The sequence below is a fragment of the Stigmatopora nigra genome, chromosome 22 (genome assembly GCF_051989575.1).
Source record: "Stigmatopora nigra isolate UIUO_SnigA chromosome 22, RoL_Snig_1.1, whole genome shotgun sequence".
Classification (NCBI taxonomy): Eukaryota; Metazoa; Chordata; class Actinopteri; order Syngnathiformes; family Syngnathidae; genus Stigmatopora; species Stigmatopora nigra.
Window position 1 is genome coordinate 6,401,514 of NC_135529.1, and position 21,422 is coordinate 6,422,935.

The following is a 21,422-nucleotide window of genomic DNA, read 5'->3' on the forward strand; positions in this document are numbered from 1 at the left end:
AATGGCTGTTACAAGTGTGCTAGGGTGTTTATGGACTGTCTGAATATAACTGACTTGATGTCATATTCTGTTTCCATCCATCCATATTCTATAATGTTGCTTCTCATTAAGGTCATGGGTGTGCTGGACGCTCTCCCAGCTATAATTATGTACAGGAAATGGCATTTTTAAGGCTTATATGTTTCATACATACTGAAGTTTTATACTTCCCAGTATTTACTGTTGCATTTGCACCAGAATACAATTTATTTATTTTTTTTAAAAATCCTCCATTGGTCAGTGTTTTAAGAGAGCAGCCTGACTCATTCACTTATGAAGTCAACTACTTGTTGAACCCTCTTAGCACCAAATGAGTGACTTTCAAACAATTTCCGGATTGATTTAAAGGCAGCAGCCGGGAACTTAGCCAGTATATGGCCCACCAACAAATTCAGTCATGCATGAGACAGTGGCTGCTGGCTGCGCGTGCACGTACAGGGCATGTCGTACATGAGCAGACACATACCTCGGTCCTCCGGTGGCCTCTTTCCCTATGGGGCCCCAACAGACAATGTAATAGCTACAACTGTGATATTTTATGCAAATATATATTTATTCTTGTCACACTGGGGACATTACACAGTAAAATTAAGTTAGGTTTGCTATAGGTAATTTACACATTTTGTGTGAAACTATATAATATTCCTTAAGCTGATTAGGGCTAAGAATCACTTCCTCTTTCAACACGGGTGGAAATCATGTGAGAGTAGAACTGGCTAAAACTCCTAAAGCCGATTTTGGATACTAATGATGCATAGTAATTGTGTTTACTCTTATATTTGGGAAGTAAGTGGTGCAGTCACATTAAATTAGTACTCTACACTTTTTATTGCCTGCTTTGGACGAGTATTTAAGAATGCAAACTGTGTATGAGCTCAGATTCCCCTGGCACCCATAAAAGAAAATGGGAGGGGAATGCATGAGTGAAGGAGGCCCTCTCAGATGCCCCAGAGTGAAGCACTAAATTCCCTTGACTCGAGGGGCACTCAAAGCAGCCTGATGCTTGTGTGTTACGCATTCTGCTTAGTCTAAGTGAGAATTTCAGATACCAATTCATGCATAAAATTTGAGAAAATTTTGTTTTAATGAATTGAGTGTTAATGTTGGGTGTCATTACAAATTTCAAATGGACATACTATAAAAGAAGCATTTTCCGTTAATGATATTAATTTAGAGTGCACGGAGATTATGATTTCAGTTTATATTTGCCTTGTAAACTGTTTAAATCGACATTGTGTCGGTGAAACACCATTGAGATTCATTGATATGCACAGAACTCCTCTTAATAAAGCAGGTAGATACCACCACATCACGTGCATAAGTTGCATTATGCATCTGGCTGTCCATTCACATACTGCACGCTCACTGTATATTTTAAATTTCTGACTGACATAGGAAAATGTGTAATTACAGAGCTACAGACCTGAGCGACCTGAAGGCTAAACCACGGGTATGCAAGGGATAAAGTGGCAAATTCAATCTGTGAAAGGTCAACTACACATTGCGTGTATTGTTTATTTCACGCACGTGTTTCAATATACACAATTTCACAGTTTAACATGCATGCTTATGACTTTACTGGATGTGCGTGCATTTAGGAATTGATGTCGGTGATCTTCAAATCAACCAACTCCTCCCTTGGGCAGGTCGGCAAGCATGCTTCTGGCTCTGCCTCAGTCAGGTTGTGATTCAACCTTCACTCCCTCAGAAGTGTCAGCTATCAATTGTTGGTGGCTGTGAGACAATCAGCTGAGTTGCCACTCCCACACATCGACACTAAAAATGGATTTAAAGTTGTTGGGATTGGTGCTAAAGCTGAGACTGCTCCAAATGATTTATGTTAAATACCCATAATGGGAATGGAACTCATTTTTGTCTTATATTTTATCTTGTATCAAGGCTTACAGTCACATGAGAGCTAACAGCATCCTCCCTACACATTCTACTGGAAAGATGAGCCAAATTAACTTGTTTTGAAACAAACTTCAGAAAAGTTCGCAGAATCGGCATGAATGGCTTGCTATGGCCGTAATTGTGACAAGTGATCTATAGCAGGAAAGATTCAATAGAAGGCTGATCTATTGAGAGGAGTATTAGTGTAAATGCAGCCATGAATGCCAGTCAATAGTGCCTTCCTCTTTGTCTACAATGATTTCATGCTGTCTTCTTTTCTCCCTGTTTTGAGTTAGGGCTTACATTTAGGTGGAGCTATCATAAAGAGCTGCGAGCTAGACATAAGAGGACAAAAAATAGTTGGCATATCAGTCACTTTTGTAGAGAGAGGACTACCATGTGGACATGAAAAAGCCCAAATCCATAATGCTAGATCAAGTGTCAAAGAGAGACTACAGATGGACATCCTTAACTAAATGCTTTCTGCAGGGCATTCTTCAATCATATATTGGATTAACATGAGCGCTGCTTCGTAAAATAAATTAGTTGCACGTAACAGTGTTTTCTCTCATGGACTGTAACACCAACCCAAGGCTTCAATTATTTCCTTCATGTTGTGAATTTTAAGAAGTCCCCCCGCCTCCCTTTCTTTGCTTTTGCCTGAGGCCTGTGTCTAACACAGGCTCATTCCTTGTAAGCTATTCACGTTTTTTATACTTGGCCTTTCAACGTTGGTTCATGTCGCAACAATACTCCATGGGGCAAACCCTATTATTATTGTTATCTAAAAAAGGTGATTTGCAGGTTTTGTGGGACACTTAAAAACTGTAACAAATCTGTCACTCATTTGATGTACACCTATCCTGTCCATTAAATTCAATGCCAAGTTTCCATGATAGCCAAACATGATATTTTATCAGTAGGTCACTGTTACAGGTTATGAGATACCATGATTGGGTCATAGTTGTTAATGAACTTTGGAAAATGACATACTGAAAACATAACTAGGCCCACGAGAGAGTTATTTTTCGCTTATTGGAAAAAAACAGGTCACCTGCTCCAGTCATCAGTGGTGTTAGTGTTGTGGATCCTTGGGAGTGTTGAAAATCTCCAACCTTAGTCAACCCCGCTGATCACTTTAAACCGATGACCCGGTGAATCACTACTAATATGTTGCGACACATTGTTCAGCAATCATATGTCAACTTGTTTCCAAAACAAGTAACATTTAGGCGCTCAATTGAAGCAAAATTGGAAGTCAGCCAAGCATTTTCTATACTGCTTGTCATCCTTGAGGTCAAGTAGAACATAGGCGAACGCCAGCTATCTTGTTGTGCCTCCTTGAAGGCCAAAGTGTACGTAGACAGAAACAAACAACTCACAAATGTCCTTCAAGGGTAAATGTATGTTTTGAAACAAAATGGCTCAAGATATTGATTTGAACCTGCACCAGATGTGCTAACCGTTGGCCCTCAACTGTTAACATAAATAAATGAAGGAAACATGAGGTCAAAACCATACAACAATGTGCCGTTAAATCCCTGTGCAGTTTACAGGGGTCTGATGTAGAAGACAGGTCATAGGTTAGTTGCTGGGCAGACAACGGCGTCTGTCTGACCTGAGCACACATGGCCTCTCAACTCATCCGCGCCACACTAACACGAACGACACACACGCTTGCTGAAACATTTAGTGGCTATGTGAAAACTATTTCTGAGAATGAGGAGGAGCATCTATTATTGGCATGGTGGTTTGACCTTGCACCTGTTTGCTGGGCCATTCGTGGATGTGTATGAGCGAGTGGAGATGATGGACTTGCATGTTAGTACTCTACTGTACACCTTTGATTCTGACATTTATATTATCATGTTTATCACACCACTGCCTATTTACGCACTAATTATACAATAAGTGCACCCGTGTGATCTATATATTTTCCTATGCATGTGTAAGACATCAATGTCTACTTATGCGCTTTGTCAACAAAGTGTGTTTGTGAGCGTCGACTGTATGTGTGTGGCATTCTTCTTTTGGTACGCCACCCGCTCCCTCCCCAACAGGGACCATGCAATCAGACGTAACCACAGGAACCTGATATAATGATCACTGCAGAGTATGTTAATTAACACTGAAGAGAGCTCATAAGCGTGGTCCCTTCACTAAAAAAAATCAACCAACAGAAGAAAACAGAGGCAGTTGCCAGTGAACCGCATGCAAGAACTGCCCAAAAATCCAGTTTATTTCAAGGACACACATATTTGCAACACATTGACAAGACCTGCTCCTTTATTATGGGTGTAAACAGCATGACAAAGCACAAGACTTTGAGGGAACCGTGTCCTTATGCAAGAGCCCTCTGGCTGTTTTCATTCCCCGCTGCAGTAAACAGTGTCATTATTTATATCGCCATTGCCTATGAGGGTGTGAGTGTACATGGAGAATACACAACAAGCGCAATATTCCACACACGAATTCCAGACACACAGTCATTCAGACACGAATGGCGATCTCATCGAGATGTCGGTGATCAACTCACGGTTTTGTGGAGCCATTTTTTAGAAAGACTCAGATTCTTTAATAAAGGGGGGCTTTGTTGTTGTAAACAGCATGCATTTTTGATCCAGTCAAAGATTCTAAGTTGCTAATGGATGTGTCTTGCCAGTCTGCCTCTCTTGGGGAAGAATGCCTGTTGATAATTTTCGGCAATGCCTGAGTTCTGGACGAATCTGCCAATTTCAAACCAATCTGGCACAGGCATAACGTTAGTGTGAGCTTAGTGCAATTGTACTGTATACAAATATAGGTTTTAGGCAAAGAGAAACTATAGAAAATGGGGACTGACACCTAACGTAATTGGTATTACCAGTGCACTAATCATACAGAATGTAATCCACCCTTTACTCCCCAAAATATATAAAAAAAAACATCTGAAATTTTTCAGGTGACTGCACCATTTTTAACATACTCCTTTTCTTATATTTTTCAGTCTATGACTTTTGTCATACTGATTGGAAGAGTGCTTTTATAGGTTCTCTTTCTCAATCTTTTCTCCTCAGAGAATCCATATATTTGATTCTTCAGCCAGAGATTGTCACTCATTGCATTCGTCTAAAGCTGGCTCATTCAATAGTGTCAATTCTAAGACTCGTACATTGAACTAAAGCACAGATTCTCAGCACATGAATGTTTCTCATTGAGTAATTTTTACAGAGTGTAAAACTTGTATGATCTAGAGACTGAAAATAGATCTCCCACGGGAGAATTTTGTCCTATCGAAGAACAAAACAATAAAATGGCCAAATGGTTACCTATATTTCAAATTGTTAAATCAAAGTGTAGATGTTTTTCCAGTTTAAAAAAAATGCTGCAGAGTTCTCTCTCCCCTATTTTTATGTCATCCTCCCCAGGAGCGATTAAATTGCTGATTGATTTTGTATCTCAGCTCAATTCCTTGCACCTCACTCCCCATCTCTTGCCATTGATCCTCACAAGGCTGCTGACTTTAAAGTCAGCAGGCCCATCCTCTCTGGCCTCCGGAAATGAACTTGTTAGATGGGTTGTGCGATTTATTGCTCATGCAGCTGAGGTGTGTGTATGGAAGTGCGTGCATGCTGTGTGTAACGCTGCTTCCACTGGGTTGGAAATTTACTACACGTCCGCATCTCACTGTAAATGTAGGCATGTGCAAGCTATGTAAAAGAACAAAGTCTTTAATTTACAAATGGCTGCATGTGTATTAATGCAGGCATATTATCAACTGCATATTATACTATTTGAATATACAACAATGCTTTTTTATTGGTCAGGGTTACAAAAAAACGTTGTGGATTATTATTTTTTGGTCATTGAGAAACTAGTGCAGCCTCTAGTTTTGTACTACTTTTTGATAGTTTTTTGTTGCTCCCTGCGTCCAATTAGCACAGCCAAGGTTTTTTATTTCTGACAAAGACGACCTTGAAAGTTCTTACCATTACAAACTGAACTTGTTGAAGAATATTGAAAGTAGACCATCAATAGAAAATTTATATGAAGACTGAGCAGATAAATAGGCAATAAGTAATCCCAGTTATATTCTTTGACGCAATCTTTTTTTCAACCACCAGTGTCACCTCCTTCAGGCCATCAGAAAGAAAATGAGATTTCCTTTCAGACCGTTTTTTAAAAATCTCTTGGCTCCCATTTATAGTATCAATGATTATGCAAAATAGACTATAAATCATAATCCAAAGGACGTGAAAAGTCTGCATTTGTCGTTTAACTGCCAGCATATCATTCACACCAAAGTGTTTTTGCTGAGGAAATGAGAGTTCCTCCTTGTATATGCCAGTGAGTCTCTCACTGATCTGCTCATGTGAGGCGTCAGACACAGCCTTGTCCTCTACTGCAGTTCGCCTGACATATTGATTGGGTTCCATTTAAAAGCCCTGTTCTCTCACCGTTATTTACTCCAATAGTAAATCTTTACAATGTTGTAAAAGACTGTTTTACACACTCAGGTTATACAATCTTCCTACTGCAGCAGTCAGACAGGCATGTGTCAGAAAACAGAAGGAGAGGAGACCTTAAACAATTTATACATATTTGGGAATCAGAAAGTAGAGTAGGAGTGGATTGTAGGACAAAAAGACATTGAGTTTCTTCGGCTACACGTTTCACAAATTAATCTGGCCGTTTGAAATCAAATCAAATTGTATTTTGATGCATTTATGGAAATGTGAATCTGCTCTGATAAGCAATAAAAAGGCAAAATTGGGTGCAGCAAAGATTTATTTTCAAACTGAGTTTTACCTCAGCTCATCCAGATCATCATCATCAATATTTTTTCAAAATTATTTGTGAGAAGCTTATTTGTGAAAATCTGCATTATAGGAGTACATTCATTTAAGAGGTTTTATTTAAAAATATTTATAATCAACTTCATTCTTGTTTGCAAACCCGTCCATTGTTTTTTTTTTAATGTGACACAGATGCACACTGTCTGCTTCCACAAACCCATTTTTTTTATAAATTAGTAATGCAACTGTTTGAAGAAAAAATACTGACACCCACCTTTAAAGCATTGCATTTTTAGTCCACAAAACACTGAATCATTAAAGAAACTGCTAAAAACAACAGTTTTGTTTTTGCTGTCACATGTTTTAGCCTAGGTCACCTGCCACCCTAATGAGGATACGCAGAATAGAAAATGGATGTATGAATCCACGAGATACGAACCCTTTGAGGTTAACGCAGCATCAGAGTAAATCATTCATCTTAGACATGCTCAAGGTCTTTATACTTCATTAGAGGACATATGCTGCACTTGTTCCCATTACCTTTGCTCTTTGCTGACCTCAGGTTTGCAGCCTTACCCAGCCCCAAAGTTGCTACAGTGCACATGACCAAGTCACACCAGGGGTAATAATTACTTAATTTAAGAGCAGTGAGGCAGACCACGCTTTGGCTTTTATTGGTGTTGACGCGAGATGACTTCAAAAAGCTGCAAGGCCCATAATTTATCTCCCTCCCTGGACCTGCTGTGTTTTTTAAAACTGAGTGAGCAAGGCAGAGTGTGAGAGCGGAAGAGAGCGTGTGTGTATGTCGTTCAGTTGATGTTTAATACTGCTTGGCTGTTGACTTTGGTGTACTTATTCTTTGATGTCAGGAACATGATCATCAAGTATTTCCCCCAACCCCTTACAGTACATTTTGCGCTGAAGCTCTACACATTCCCGCTCATAAAATCACCCGTGTTGCCTGTGAAAAATCATATGCTACTGGATTTATTCACAAGGGATGCCCAACTAAAAATGTATACTCAAATGAAAGATAATTTGGAATAAACAATGAATAATTAATCCATGTGGTCAAATAACTAAAACCGTGATAGCTATTACTTTGGTTGCCCTATCGCCATGCTTTATTTATTAATGTCCATAATAGACACAGTATCTTGTCAGAATGAGCAACATCTAAAAAACTCCTCAGAGGCTCACATGAAGAGGATCCTTTTGGGGAATAGAGGTTCCGCTTTATCTATCTCATGTGCTGTTGTGTCTGCCTCTGTGAGGTAGAGGGACACAGAGTTCAGTCTAGACATTTTATTTGGACGGGTAGGGGGTGGTGGGCCAGAGGGTCAAGGAGTGACATGAAGCAGCTGTGGAATCCCGATCATAAAGACTCCCCCACCTTAACTGAGCAGAACAATATTCCCATCCTTGGGTCTCCGGTAATGGTCATCTGAATCCTCTCCTGATGTCATCTGCTCGAGGATATGCAGCCTTCCGCTCTGAGAGATAGAATGTCCTCAGTAAGCATGACCACAAATTAAGTGGAAGGCGTCTGTAAAATATCCTCACCTTAAGTCTTTACTAAATAAAAGCACCAGATTATGAGTGAACATGCTAACATCAGTCACAATTAAGGGCTCAATGGCAATAAACAGCTCTACAGGGCATTTTAAGCCACACAGCTTTGACACACCAATTTGGGATAAGAACCCTGGGAATGATCCAGCTCACTCTGTAGTATTGCTGAACAGATGCCCAGAAATCACATCTCTGTGGGTGCATCCATGTTGCCTTTGCTGCACCAGCATTTTTAATCCCGGGCAAAGTACCTTCATGTACACATTACATTCTTTTGGGTTATTTTGAACTCCTGCAAGGACAAATTGACTTACTGAAATTGATTTAAAAATGGTTTTCTTTTGCTGCAAATGTAGCTGGCTTCTATATGAAATAAACAAATGAAGTTGTAGGGTGCTTTTGTCCGTGAACTGTGGTGGATGGTCAAATGACTCTTCTTTCAATTTGTGAATTCTTAAGGCACACTGATAAATGTGTACTTCAGAGGCCAGTCAACAACTTTTTTCACGCAATATATTGCCTCACTGTATTTTTTTAATGTCCTTTTTGCCACAGAGAATCCAAGCAGCAAGGATGCTGAGTATGGAGCAGAGTGATGGGTCGATAGCATTTCATCTACTACTCTAAGTGGATGAGGACAGAAGCCTTCATTCAAACATGAGGTGTGTGTTCTATATCACAGGACAATGTTTGACACTGGTCTTAAATGCTTAATATCATACAATTGAATCTGATGAAGTTTATAAAACCACACGGAAGCAGTCATTGAAAAGAATAAGTTGATGAAACAGACAGTCATAGTCTTGTACTCTCGCAACTCCCAAAAGTTTTTGTCTTGACTTTATCTGGCATTGGCCGATATAACATAACATGTTTTTTTAAACTAATGGAAAATATTTTGTATTAATTAAAGTCTTCTCCTAATTGTTGCAGATTCTGGCAGGCAACCCCTCTGTCCTTTGGTTGCAGGGAGGAGAGAATATCTCTCAACTCTCATTTCCCTGGTTCACAGGAGGCCCATCTCCACACAACCACTGACCCATCTGTCCCAAACGGCTAACTGGGCTCCTGTGTATTAATCACAGCAGAAAAATACTGTGGGGGAAGGAGGGCCAAGGAGGGTCCACAACATCTGGGAACCATCAGACCAAGAGAGCCTTAGATCCTGAGATTCCAGTCTCCGACCTTTCTACTCTCCTCACCTCCCCCATTGCCTCAACTCAACCTCTCCATACCACCTTTCTTCCCCATCTGTCTCTCCTGCTCTATTCTATTTCTCCCCCACCAAGTCCTTTCCTCCCTTCGTCCTGGCTGCCCATCATTTCCATGTGTCTTCAGCAATAGGCCTAATCCAAACAGCTTGTAACTGTTTCAAAAACATACTCCCCTTCTCAGCCCCCTCCCCGTCCCGTTCCAGTCCCGTGTTCTTTGCAGGGAACAGATCATCTCTTTCATAGTGGAGGAGGTACCGGGTTCTACCACGAATGAGTTAACAGGTAAGCGCCACACATGACCATTTCAGAAATAATGAGCAGGTCAAGCCACAAAGTAATCGGGCAGATCCCTGTTCAATACTTCGACGTGACGCAAAATAGACCATGCAGCCTTTTCCTCTTAGTACATTTCCTTGAGTTTCATAATGGAATGGTTGCAGCTGTCACATACTCTGCAGTTAAGATTCCATTGTCCCATCTATATTGTCCGGCTACTCGAAGAAGAGCTCTGTTACGGAGAGGTTTTGGTTGAAGCAGCCCAATAGGGGGTGTGGAAGCTGCAAGGTATCCCAGGAGATCTCCAGGACTCCCACTGGGAACCCTGCTTGCATCAGAAGGCCCCCCATTACTACCTGGCGAAGGCATACATTCTGTGTTTTGTTTAGGTGGAAGCATTGTCCTTATTTACCATAATTGCATTAACAGGATTAGCATGGCATTGATGTGCCTGTAGGAAGACAGAGTATTGGATGTTTTCTAGGAATAAGGAATGTAAATGATAGGATATACTGAGACAAAAATCATGGTATGTGTTGGGTTGCAATGGGTTGTAAATCAGCAGGTTTACAGTTCTAACATGAAAGCAGGGTTGTATATGTAGTTTTGGGGCCAAATAAATGTAATGATTGTGTATTACAATTGCTTAACATGGACATCATCTGTGTTGATTTGAGTTGTGCTCTCATTTGGGTTTAGATTACGGGTCACACAGCGATTGCCCACAGATCAGAGGCTGGATTAATTGTTGACACTCTCCCAGTTCAAACAGAACCCTGTTCACGCCCCACCCCAGTATTTAGGTCCTGACAGACACTTTGATTTATGTCTAGCCACCGTCAAAAAAAGGGACCAAAATCAATTGCCTATTACCGCACTTAGCACTGAGCTGTCACCACCTGGGAGTAGGGTGTTGAAAATAAAAGACAGAGTCTATACAATACTTCCATACCACTCCATATACCCGATCCCACTAGGGAAAAACAGACCAGTGCTCAATCTCCATATCCACAGCTAGTCTCTGAACTCTGTGGCTGTAACACTTGTAGTTAGTGGAGGTGACAGTCACTCAGAGGTCATAGAAGCTGGCTTGTGAGTGAAGAGTCAATGAGTAGAATAGCCACAATGCCTGAAAACTGTGGGTGGAGGAGGCGCCAGTCACTCCTTGAGTAGGTATCAACAACAATCTAATTTTTATGGCATCCCAATCAAACTTAACTGTTTTCACAACAACCACAAAACGCTTTAAAAAATATATGGAAAAACAATAAATAGTGACAGTCATATTGCAGTGGACTGCTAAACAAGTTGCAACCATGAAGCAACATTCAATGAATTGCCACCATCCAAAATTCCCTAGAAGTGCATGTAATACCATTATTTTTACACATTTTGTTAAGATATCAGCTATATCAATGTGATATTGAAGGTGGTACTTAACTCTGAGCATTAGAAACTATTTATGATTTGTCTGCTTCCATCTTTGCCCGTTTTCTGTGTCATGCATTCATCTTTACTTAATTCAATGGTCCATATTTCAGTAGCACTGTACACTGGAACAAATGGATTTACACCAGCAACTCATGTAGTCCAAAAGCATGTGTTTATTGAAGATTTTAAATTGACCAAGGGTGTGAATGTGAGCGTGACCAAGCATGTATGCACCTTGCCAAGACTCCCCCACATTGTAGAAACACACAGAGTTGGGTTCAGCTTAAATAGTACAAGATCAAACTGAACTGAATTTTACACTCTGTTAAGAATGAGTCTTGTATCCCAATGTATATCAACTGAAGTGATTGTTTGAATTTCCTCTGGTAAAAAAAAATAATCTCACATTACAATCCCATTTCTCATCTCCATATAGGGTTGTGCCAAATGAAGCACAGTTGTCCTGTGGTAAAATGTAGTGCATCAACCCATCTTATCTAGCCCTCTACCCCACCCCTGAATATCGTCGTGTCCCTTGCCATACGGAAACATGTCTGATCCAACAACTGTTTGTCTGCCAGCTGGAATGCAAGCTAGGGTCAGTGGTGGGGCCCTCATGGCCTCCTAGGGACTATTCTGAGAGCAGAGGCTCATCTCTTTTCTAACCTTATACTGGCGTCTTGTGACTGCGGTTAAAAATGGCCCAATGTGCTCATGCCTCTAAAACACAATCACTCCCACATATGCACACACACACACACACACACACACACACACACACACACACACACACACACACACACACACACACACACTATTAAATGATATCTAAGCTCAAGATAGAAGCAATTTTCTCAAAGGTGATTCTTATTTAGCAATTGCGCAATTTTTTTCGCATTCCATTCTGGGCTACAGGCAATGAGCCATGTTCTAATTATTCAATACATACTTCTTTGTAAAAAAAATATGCCTGCATTGGAAACGTGTGGTTAACCCAGCAATGCATAAGATACATGTGGATACACCCACACGTGCCAGGGCAGAAGCACATATTGCTAAAAAGAAATGCTCATTATGTCGTACACTTAAGGACAAACTACAGCAAATCATCTCTGTGCTATTCCAAGTTCCAACCTACTGACCATACACTGTAATCACTGTGTATTTAGCGTTATCTTTAGAGAGCTGGTCTGCGTGAGTCTACTTTATGACACTGTAAACTTTTACTGCCTGTGTCTTAGTGTTCAAACTCCGGTCCAGCCACCTGAGGGAACCAGGGAGCTTACAGGGAGAGCTTATGGGATTGAATAGAAGACAAGCACAGTTGTCTATCTCAGCAAAAGCAACAAAACACCCAACAGACAGTTGTTGGGAAATTCCGATGAACTTGCTAACCTTCTTTAATCAATGATAGTCAATACCCTGAGCTAGATTCAATATGTGTACATTGTATTTGTTTTGCCAACATGGGATCAGCCAATACAGTGCCAATGCTAAGACAGCCAATTAAATATCACAGCTCTGTGTTGTTCTAAACAATAGACAATTATTGTAAGAAAATAGAGGCAGACCTGTATTTAAATTTGTTTTTGATAAACAGTGTTTCAATGCACACCGTTAAAAAACACCTGTTGTGACACTCTACCACTGACCCGAGATATTCGGCAATGCGTGGGTGCTTGCTCGCTCATGTGAGCTCTTGTGAGCCAAGACAGCGGAACAATCCTGCTGAAATGCAAACAGGACTTTTATAGGCATGTTAACAAGCACGCCAATGCATTTCCCCATTTTGGCATGGGTGGCGCTTAGTGAACCAGTGTCAGGCCGGCCGTGTGATTGGGACGAGGATTAACCGTTAGACCGGACACACGATGAAACCTAGGTGTCTGGGTCACCTAACATGGCCTTTGCCCATTGTTGCATTCAACTAAGACTGTTGTTTTCTGTGTGATCCACAACAGGAAGACATCAACAAGCACATGGCTTCTCTGTGATCATTACAGGTCAGCGCACACTTGGACTTGCTTGATGCTCATCATAAATGCTACAGTATGCATTAAATGGTGAATAGAAATACTTTAATTGTATAGATTTTTTTAAGTGAGTGTGAAGATAACTTTTAATCACAAATATTGAAACCCAAAGACTGCTTTAGTTTCTAAACTCATTGTTTTTTGTCTCTCTCCACAGCTATGATAAAGGCTAGATGACCCTATGGGCCGAAGAATCATTATGGACTCATAAAGGGCCCTGAGCCAAGCCTCCACTCAATAAGGCTGGATCTACATGAAGCCAATGCACCTGATTAATTAGTCAAGCAATCAATGGGCTGTGCCTTCCATCTACTGATTTCCTTTAGTATTTTACCCAGGTACTGTGGCAATTACGGCAGACATACACACAAACAGACACAAAAATATGCTTGGTTCCACCCCTTTTCCATTGGTTTTAATTAAGATACAAAATAAAAGGACAGCAATTTCATTTGGCAATGAGGAGAAAAGCTGTGGGAATAAGTACAAAAGTTCACACCTAGAAAAGAGTGAGAGCAGACTGGCTGTCAGTCAGTAGAGAGAGGTGCCATTTGAAGGATCAGTCATCCTTGACAGTGCTGTCATGGAGAGCCTTAATTAGCCAGGATTACTTCCTCACTTAATGAAGCATGCGCTTCTTCGTCTCGGCCCGTATACCTCTCTCCCCATTCCCTATTTTCTCTCCCTCAGGTTTTTTTCTTCCTCAATCCATCTCATGTATTCTCGGTGGCCCTCTTCCTCTTGTTTATATGCTTCTCTCCAGACAGGCTGTTCAAATCGCACTTGATATTGGAGAGTTTTCACATATCCCTTATCAAAGATCTTCTGTCACTTTCATTATCCAAAAGGGAGTGCATTCTCCAACAATCTTTAGTTTGTTTCTCATGTACCCTCAGCAACTTTTGGGCTGCAGCCAGTTTGCAGAAATAAGATACAAGAATTGTCATTTAATAAGGTTTTTTTCTTGTGTGGTTTCATGATAAGACTTGATATAATTTGTGGTCCCTTTCCATCACTCCAGTCATTGATTACAGTCATAAATATGACTGTTTCAATGTATTTTCTCACTTGGTATGTTCTGTATTTCATCTCTTTCAATTGTCAAAAAGAAATACAATCTTTTAAAATCATACAAGCCAAGTACTTTTAAGAAGAAGATCAGAAAATAGCTTTACGGGAGAAAACTGTGGTGAAGTGATGGGAGAAGATGGGGGTGGAGGGGTAATGATAAAGAGAAGTGACTAATAAAGTGGTAAGAATATAGGCAGTAGTATGACTAGAGGAGAAGGAGGAGAAGTGAAGGAGAGGTATAGGCTCGCAGAGGCAAGAAGAGCAATTTACCGCCACAGCGCACACAATGTCCCCTCCATGCCTGTGGGCCATGTGAAGACTGCTCCTTCAATTACACTTCACACAGGACACAGAAAAGAGGAGACAGACAGTGGCTGTGGAGATGCTGGGAAAGGACAGACAGAAATATAGCAGCACATAGGTCATATTCATGTAAATACAAAATAGTTTGCACAGAAAACTTTAAACAGGTTGACACCGTTTTGTATTTTACAGGCTAGTTAGAGGATAGCCGTGTTGAGGTTTAAAAATATGGGTCATTTGATTATATTTTTTCGTGTTGGAGGACGGGGCTGTAAACTAAAATGTTACAAAGTGCGGAGCTTTGAAATACTTTTGCAACATGTTGAGTCAGTTGGAAAAAGTCTTGTTTTTTTCAAGTAATAGAATTCAAGCCACTCATAATACAGGATGCCTTTACATCCTACTGACAAAAAGTAAAAAGGATGTGAGTAAACCCACAATGAACCAGACAGACCTCCAGCTGACTGCTGGCAGCAGGCCAGATGAAGAGATAGAGAATTCATAGTCCTAAATAACCAACACAGCTATCTCATATGAAGCCAACACAGTGGCTGAGTGAGGGTGACAGGAGGGCATGCTCAAATACAGGCCACAGTCAAGATGGAGGACGGCTCCCCATTCCCACCCCTCCTTAATACGTCTCCTCTCAAACATGCCCACCAGGCATGGGCCAGCTGCTGGAGCTGGGGGACAGAGGGAGGGGGGCGGCATGAGCGTGTCGGGATGGAGGCGTGGGGTGTCTGTATCAATCCATCAATGGGCTGACAGCTGACTCCTGTGCCCGCCGTGGCCATCGGCTACTGACCAGAACCAGGCCAGAGCTGACCAGCAGTATTCGTACATTTGTGCATGTGTGAGAGTGCGTGCGGATAATCCCTGCAACAATACGCATATATACAGGACATGCATGTGAGGGATCTTCCCTATCCCATTCACCATATTCTTCTCCATTGCTTTGTCTTTCTCCTTCTTCTCGCTTCCCCCCCGCCTGTCCGTGACATCTTGCAAGTCAATCAATCAGTTTCAGCTTGCTGGCATTGGAGCACCACATTTATCCAGAGCACAACCTGCCTGTCATACTTGCTGAAGTATTTTTATTTAAACTGACCTTCAAACCAATACTTTTTTTTTCATCTCTCTGTAGCGCCTCGGGTAAATGCAACAACTGAGAGAAGCTTCAGAGAAAATGCAGTGGCAAAGAGGAGGCTGAGAGCAACATCTGGTGTCTTTCAGTTCCACCCTCAGTAGCTTTTGCGTGGCCTTCTGCTATTTGAAAGCCTCCCTTGTATGCCTAGAGAAAACAAATGCATTGTTTCATCGGAATCCATTTGTATGTGTTGTAGCTCCTCCTGTGTCTAGGGATCACTTGGATGCAGTCGAAATTATAGAATGCAATTAGAGACAAATTGCTCACGCAAGATTATGTAATAATTCTTTCTCATTATGCAACAAGCATTTCGTTATCCATCAACTTTTCTAATGCCATGAAATGGTTCACCTAACTCCCACTTCTGAGACTTTTGCCCCAAAAGTTTCAGTTGAGTGAAGCTACAATTCACAAGAAGCTTTCATTGGTCAACTTTATTTGTTCATTTTGCCTTGGCCCATCCTTATCTCCATTCGTGAGCAAATCTTATCCCCCAAACCTCCCCTTATCGTGCCCTCCATAAACCTTCCCCTTCTCCACCACTACCCCCCTCGGGCTCCTGACAGTACCTCAGCAGGAGAGCGCAGCACTGATGGATGCCACAGATGGGCTTTCCCTTAGAGCTCCGAGCTTCAACGCAGTGTGTGATCAGCGGGGTCAGAAGCCAGGCCTCCCCATGAAATGCATGTTGTAACAGGAAACAAAAGATGGGCCCCCAATTCTACTAAAACCCACTGCACCCTCTTTAGTCTGCATTCTGATCTTCAAAATAGGGGCGATGTCTTAGAGCCGACCTGGGAGAGTGAGCAACACTGTGGTGTGCTTCATGCTTTAAAGTAACTGTAATGCCAGTGTGCATGTGTGTAAGGGGTGGGATGTGCAGGGGGTCAGAAAATAAGGAGTACCTTTTGTGTTTTGGGGGGGCTTTTTGTTCCACATAAATGTGTCCCAGCCTCTGTGTGGGTGCATAGCATTCAGACCGACGCTCATGGTTGCGTCTTTATAATTGCAGCTCATGTGTACATGACTGTTGTTTGTTCGAGTGTTGTTTGTTTCAGTGGCTTATGTTTGCTGGTTGGTTTATTATCCACCCACACTCTTTCCTCAGATTCCCAAAAGCGTGGCATGATGCTGATAAAACCATATGACAGGCATGGAATAGTGGAGAGGAAATTAACTTGTTAAGAAATCTGACATATATTTTAAATATGAATGACGCCCAGTTTTATGACCAAAATGCATTTTGGGAAATATCTCAATATGCGATTCAGTTTATTTCAAATTAAGAAAAAACATCTATTATTATTTCAAGTTCAGGATTTCCACATCTTACTTGCAAAATTAGCAACATCTGTGCCATTGTGCTGTATGATAAGCCTTTACTGTGAGCAGCTTCAGGGATGCAATAATCATGCTTTCTATTCAGCATTATCTTAGCATATGAGATGTGCTCACTAACAAAGATTTAGACTGGATTGTGTATATTTGCTAGGAATAGTTTTGTATTTCTCTCATGAAGGCCACTCAGTAGACATGGTCATACTTTAGTGCAAAATGTTTGCAATGTGAGACTATTTTTATGATACACTATTGTGCGCTACAAGTGTTGCCTGCACCAGTGTTAATGTACCTGCTATGCCTCGGGCCAGCTCCAACTAATAGATAGCTACAAGGTGATAAATTGTTTATTCCTGTTGTTACAAAAAGAAATAGGGCTTGATTTACTAAAAGAAGCTGATCTGCCAACTAGATACATTCATTGCACTTTATGAATGTATTCAATTGCACGAAAAGTTTATGCAATTACTGTTAGTTTAGTATGTAAAGAGGTTATTCATTTTAGACTTACTATTTGTGATAGGTATTTTTCTTTTCTTGCATTTTTTTTTCATTCATTTTCTGACCCGCTTTATCCCCATAAGGGTCGCGGGAGGTGCTGGAGCCTATCCCAGCTGCCAGAGTTGGGGGACACCCTGAACCGGTGGCCAGACGATTCTTGCAATATTTGTGCTGTGTAATTTTTTTCTTCTTCTAATATTACTCTGGCTTCTTGTCTTCTAATTTTAATCCCATATGCATTCGTATTGCACAGCCGCAAATCATTTAATCTTATTTTCCTTCTGTTCTGTTATTCGGTATTGTTCGCGAAGTCAAAGTTCATTACCACCAGCTAGAAAAAAAACTCCCCATCAGAATCCTCTGGCACGACTGCAGTATGTGTCTCACTGCGTGAATGCATATCTGTGTGTGTGTGTGTGTGTGTGTGTGTGTGTGTGTGTGTGTGTGTGTGTGAGTGTGTGTGGCTGCATTAAGTTTAGCTTAGCTGATCCTAGTTAGATTCCAGTCTGTTGGAGCTGAGAGTCACACTAGGCAGCATTGGCCGCCTCTGGCTATCCACTAAATTAAAGGCCTAATGCACAATCCTTCGTGCAGGCTGACAAACTAATGAAATGGAGAAGTGGGGGCCCTCGGGAGAATGGGGCGGCAGATGAAGATGCCTCCAATGAGGGTTTCAACTGAAGGGATAACCTCCCTGTTCTGGTTTTCCTAGCTATTTCTTGCTATCTATTCATCTGAGCCTTTTCTCTGGGATATTTCGGGAAGTAAGGTCCCAAAAAATGGGATATAATAATAGAAAAATAATGTTTACAAAATATATTTGTCTTTTTTATTTTTATTTCCAAGACAATAAAATACCCGAGAGAGATAAACAGTCTTTAGCCAATTTCCGGTGTGATACACATAACTTACACCATAGACTTTTAGTCAGGGTGGGACGCACCTGTGCCTGGTAGAACCTAATAAATTAGGAGGGAATCACTGATCGGAGTGAGGAAAAAGGAATTACAGCAGTCAATATGCTGTTTTGAACTATAGTTGACTATAGGTGAACAAGACCCTTTACAAATAAATTAACAACTAATGTCATTACTAAATAAAGGGCACAAAGGTGGGTCCAAAGCAGGTGCCGCAATGCTCATGTTAGTCATTGCTTAATTGAAATCAAGATGGGGCTCCCATCCAAACACATTTTCTTTCTTTAATTGTTCATGACCTCTTATGTCTCTCTGACCAAAAATGGTAGTCTGTGGGAAACGCTGCAATACCTTCCTAAATCTCTCCCACAAAAGTGAGCATGTGCCATAATAATGTATGTGTACATGTGGTTTTATGACTCCAGAGGGATTGGAAGGTAGGGCTGCATTTTGGCAGCATTCTGTTTGTCACCACTAAACATGACGGCTCCCACAGAAGACTAAGCAGACTTAACCCACTAACCTTGAAAGAGGTATGTTTCTATAAATAACTCCCACCAATTAACGCTGTTTTTCTATGTCTTCTCCACTGAGCCAGGAATCTTAAATCCCTGACGACTCATCCCCTGAACTCCACAGCACACTAGCCACCACCCTGCTAATTAGAGTTGCTATCGTTCACCTGCCCCGTCTCGCTGCTTGGCCCTAAAAACATCCGCACAACACATACACAAGCATTGGCCGTATAAATACATGGGACTGAGTTAATTGTCATAAATGGAGACAAAGACTTTAGCCCGCAATAAGGAGAGAGATGGCTGGCCATTTACGTACTGTTACAAAGGTACAGGTTCTGATAATGGCTTCGCCAAGGTGCTTAATAAGCAAGACAGGATAGCATTAGAAATTGGGTGGATTTGTCCAAATCAGACTTTAATTGTCATTGTTGTAATTAAAAGGCCAGGACATCTGATGTAATGTACATGTTACACCCATTTTCTCCCTCTGGTTTTCCCTTAGATGAATCTTTTTTGCTAGCTGATTTGGCTTTAACCATTTCCCCAACATCAAACATATGTAGTTGTTAAAATTATATCGCTACCACAAACAATGAAACGGACTAAAGGACAACATTGGTGGTGGGCTGGTAGGATGCTTGCCTCACATTTCTGAATATGAGGAATAAGCGGATCGAAAAATGAATGTGAGCAAAGGCTTTAGATTGACAGTTTTCAGAATATGCCAATGATACCAATGATTAGATTCTGCAGTATATTTTTGGCTGTGCATTCTGGTTCATTTTCCAGCTGGAAACTCATGACCTGAAGTTGAGTCCAAACTTTTTGGGCAGCACATTTTGCTCAAGGATACCTTGTTCATCTTGAGATTTCATTGTTCACTACTCAGATCCAAGATACTCTGAGCCAGATGCAACAAAGGAGCCCCCAGAACTAAATTTCAATTTTTGCCAGTTTGTAAAGAGTGCTTTTCCTTATAAAGTAGATTTCAGTTTTGCTTCTGTTAAGATATGACTTCTGCAGTTTTGTCCCATCTGCCAAGTTGACATTCTCATAGTAGCATTAATACATTTTGGCATATTCCTTTCATATTCTCGGTATTCAGGTGATTGGTGTGAGTCGGTATTACCAATGCAATGATTTATTTATCTATCAGTGTATCAGTTTATTGGTTTATTTTTTTATCAACATAAAGAAATAATCACACGGTAAGTTAAATGCATTTTACCTCTCCCATTCGCTTAGTGTTTTCTATTGTCCTGGGTGTGAAATTGTTCAGTCAGATGTTGATGATGAAGTGGTTGAACTGTAATGAATTCTATCTGGACTGTAAGTGGTTGACCCGGGGTTGATCAGAGGTTAACGCCACTTCACCCCAAAGACGGTTCCCATTAGAAATTATATTGTGCATCAAAAGTCACAGTGTGGGAGTTTCTGGTTCTGTTTGTGCATTTCCTTTAATGTTGTTGTTGTTGTTGTTGTTGTTGTTGTTGTTGTTGTTGTTGTTGTTGTTGTTAGTGAGAATGTTATCACCACATTCCTTTCCACAAGTAAGAAACTGGTTTCATGACTGAGCCCACGCGTGAAGTATTGCTTGTGTTTCTTTGGCACTCACCACCAGGCCACAGCCAGAGCCTGTCACTCAAACTTTAATCTGTCGCTCAGCATCTACTAAGCAGCCTGCAGTGGGATGTGTTGTGCTAAATGACATTTTTACACATTAATGCATTTGATTGCACTAAGGGATGAAAGTGGGAGGATGTGTCAGTGCCACATGATACCCTGAAACTTAACGCACTACCCCACTGACCACACCAAATCAGCTGTACACCGACAATCCTAGCATTGACATTCAATGTAACATTATTATATATGGCTTATTTAGAATAAATAAGCCCCAGGCAGTAGGCTTTTTTTCCCAGGTAGGGTGGGGGTTGCTCCAGGCTGTAGGGGTCAGGTAGAGTGGGGGTCGGGTATGCACGATGAGGCGGAAAGATGCCGGGCGTCAATGCCTCCGGGTTTGACATTCACAGTGGATCAGACAACACCGATGGATGCTAGGCAGCATTCCATCTTTGTGCACATGACAGAGCACTCCGTTACATCTAAACGCATCCTCACTTGTGACCTTTTAAGAAAACCGAGGTTAACTTTAAAGGCTTCTTTTGCTCTGTTGCCACAGCGCTGACTCCAAGCGTAAAACTGCAATTTCATTTATTGTTGATTCATGGAGTCTTTCTCTTTCACCCCAAGAAAGACAAGCTGTCTTGTGTATTATTCAAACTATGCACCTCTCCAAAATCTGCAAGTGATGTGGACAATTGTGCATCTATATAAACAGGCTTTCTGTGGTTGATTGTACGCAATTGTTTGTGTGTGTGTGCACAAAAGCAG

The 21,422-nt window shown here is 41.1% G+C and overlaps 1 protein-coding gene across 1 annotated transcript in view; it reads left to right on the top strand.

The window, feature by feature from the left end:
• LOC144215780 (uncharacterized) overlaps positions 1-21,422 on the top strand; it is an 83,407-nt gene that overhangs the window by 39,313 nt on the left and 22,672 nt on the right. Inside the window, exons 5-8 of the mRNA XM_077744919.1 lie at positions 8,835-8,941; positions 9,213-9,775; positions 13,162-13,263; positions 13,391-13,571. Of these exons, the coding sequence (XP_077601045.1) occupies positions 8,835-8,875 (41 nt within the window). The 3' untranslated portion in view covers positions 8,876-8,941; positions 9,213-9,775; positions 13,162-13,263; positions 13,391-13,571. The remainder of the gene's footprint in view (positions 1-8,834; positions 8,942-9,212; positions 9,776-13,161; positions 13,264-13,390; positions 13,572-21,422) is intronic.